Below are 1500 nucleotides of genomic sequence, written 5' to 3' on the forward strand. Positions count from 1 at the left end.
TTCCTCCAAATCATCGTACTGATCATGCTGCTCATCTGAAGTGCCTCGTTTCATGACAACACAGACACGGTGAACGGGGATGTCTTCATCTGACTCTCCTTCGAGTAAGTCATCGTCGGAGGTCTGATGAAGGGCATCAATGTACGGACCCAAAGAAGAAGAAATCCTAAGGGGACTAGGAACAACAACTGGCCTCACTCGAGCCGGGGTACTACCCTCAACATCTACTGTATCACGACTCATCTGAACTGGTGCTGAAACTAAAGGAACTGTATCGACCCTTCGGATCGTACCAACTGTCTGCTCCGTCTCGATAGGTTGCTCCACCTGCCGACGTCTCCAAACCCATCTACTGCGACGGGACCCGCTAGGAACATCCGACTGAGTGGAGGGGGAAACTACAACTGATCCAAGCTGAGGTCGAGCAGGTGCTAACTGTGGGCGACGTCCGTGACGGCGAGGGCGTCGTCCAACAGTAGGGACATCTGCCTGAGGTCTACCAGTGGGAAAAACTATAGTCTGCTGCCGAGGTGGCTGTCTCCTCTGCCACCGGTAACTCTGTCTGACCAACTGCCGCTGTAATTGAGAATGCACCTGAGAGATCTGATGGAGTAACCTCTCCTCACTAACACGCCCTCTACCGCGTGCTGAACGGATAATGCTTCGGATCCTCTGAGTGAGGGTCCGAGTGACAGTATCCCTGGGGACTCGAGCGCGAGGAAGAGTAGTGGGGACAGGAGGGGCTGCTGTAATATGGGCAGCGTCCTCCTCATCACCACTATGTACTTGAGGGGAAAAGCATCCTCCCTGGACTACGTCGATCTCAGGGGCGAGTACAACATCAGTAACTGGGGTATCTGTACGTCTATGTGGCTCTCGCTGTAAAGGAACCATCCTCTGTTGAATTGGCTCCTGCTGAGCTAAAGAATCCGCCATCCGCTGGACTGCTGCATCAGACGCTGCCAAGCGTAATCTCCTGTTCCTATTTCTCATAGCCCTTCTCCCAAGGTCGGAGGTGGAAGAAGACGCTACATCAGTACCCACAGACGGTACTGGAGGAACAGGGACTACTGACTGAGGGGGTGTCGGGGTCTCCTCGGCAATCTCGGGGTGAGAGAGCCGGGTGAACACAGAAACCCGATGAGTAGGTGGAGGAAGCTCGGCATGAGCGACCCTCTTCCTAGAAGAGGAAGGAGGAGGGGATACCCGAGCACGAGGGGCCTCTACCGGGGCAGCAGGTAAAGGTACGACTGGCTGCCGGCGCTGAGGGGCCGGAGCCACACGAACAACTGGAGCAGCAGGCGCTGGCCGCCTAACTGCTGGACGTGCTGGCTAAACAGGGAGTGGCCTAGGCACTGGCTGCCTAGCCACGGGGCGCACTGGCTGCGCGTGGACGAGAACGGGACGAGCAACAACGGGACGAGCAGGTGCCCGGGCTGGCTGTCGAGCAACTGGTCGTCCAAAAGGTCGCATAGCTGCGCGTCCTCTCCTTTGAGGGGG

At 56.8% G+C, this 1500-nt stretch overlaps 1 protein-coding gene across 1 annotated transcript; it reads right to left on the reverse strand.

The window, feature by feature from the left end:
* Positions 1 to 19: 19 nt before the first annotated feature.
* On the reverse strand, positions 20 to 1473 carry LOC110108155 (translation initiation factor IF-2-like; the record flags this gene model as incomplete). Its single annotated transcript, XM_028692600.1, has 2 exons — positions 1381 to 1473; positions 20 to 1332 (listed from the first exon to the last, which is right to left on the reverse strand). Coding segments are annotated over exons 1-2 (1406 nt in total), but the record flags the coding sequence as incomplete, so codon positions are not given.
* Positions 1474 to 1500: the final 27 nt, after the last annotated feature.

This window comes from Dendrobium catenatum, unplaced genomic scaffold (assembly GCF_001605985.2).
Source record: "Dendrobium catenatum unplaced genomic scaffold, ASM160598v2 original_scaffold_237451, whole genome shotgun sequence".
NCBI classification, from domain to species: Eukaryota; Viridiplantae; Streptophyta; class Magnoliopsida; order Asparagales; family Orchidaceae; genus Dendrobium; species Dendrobium catenatum.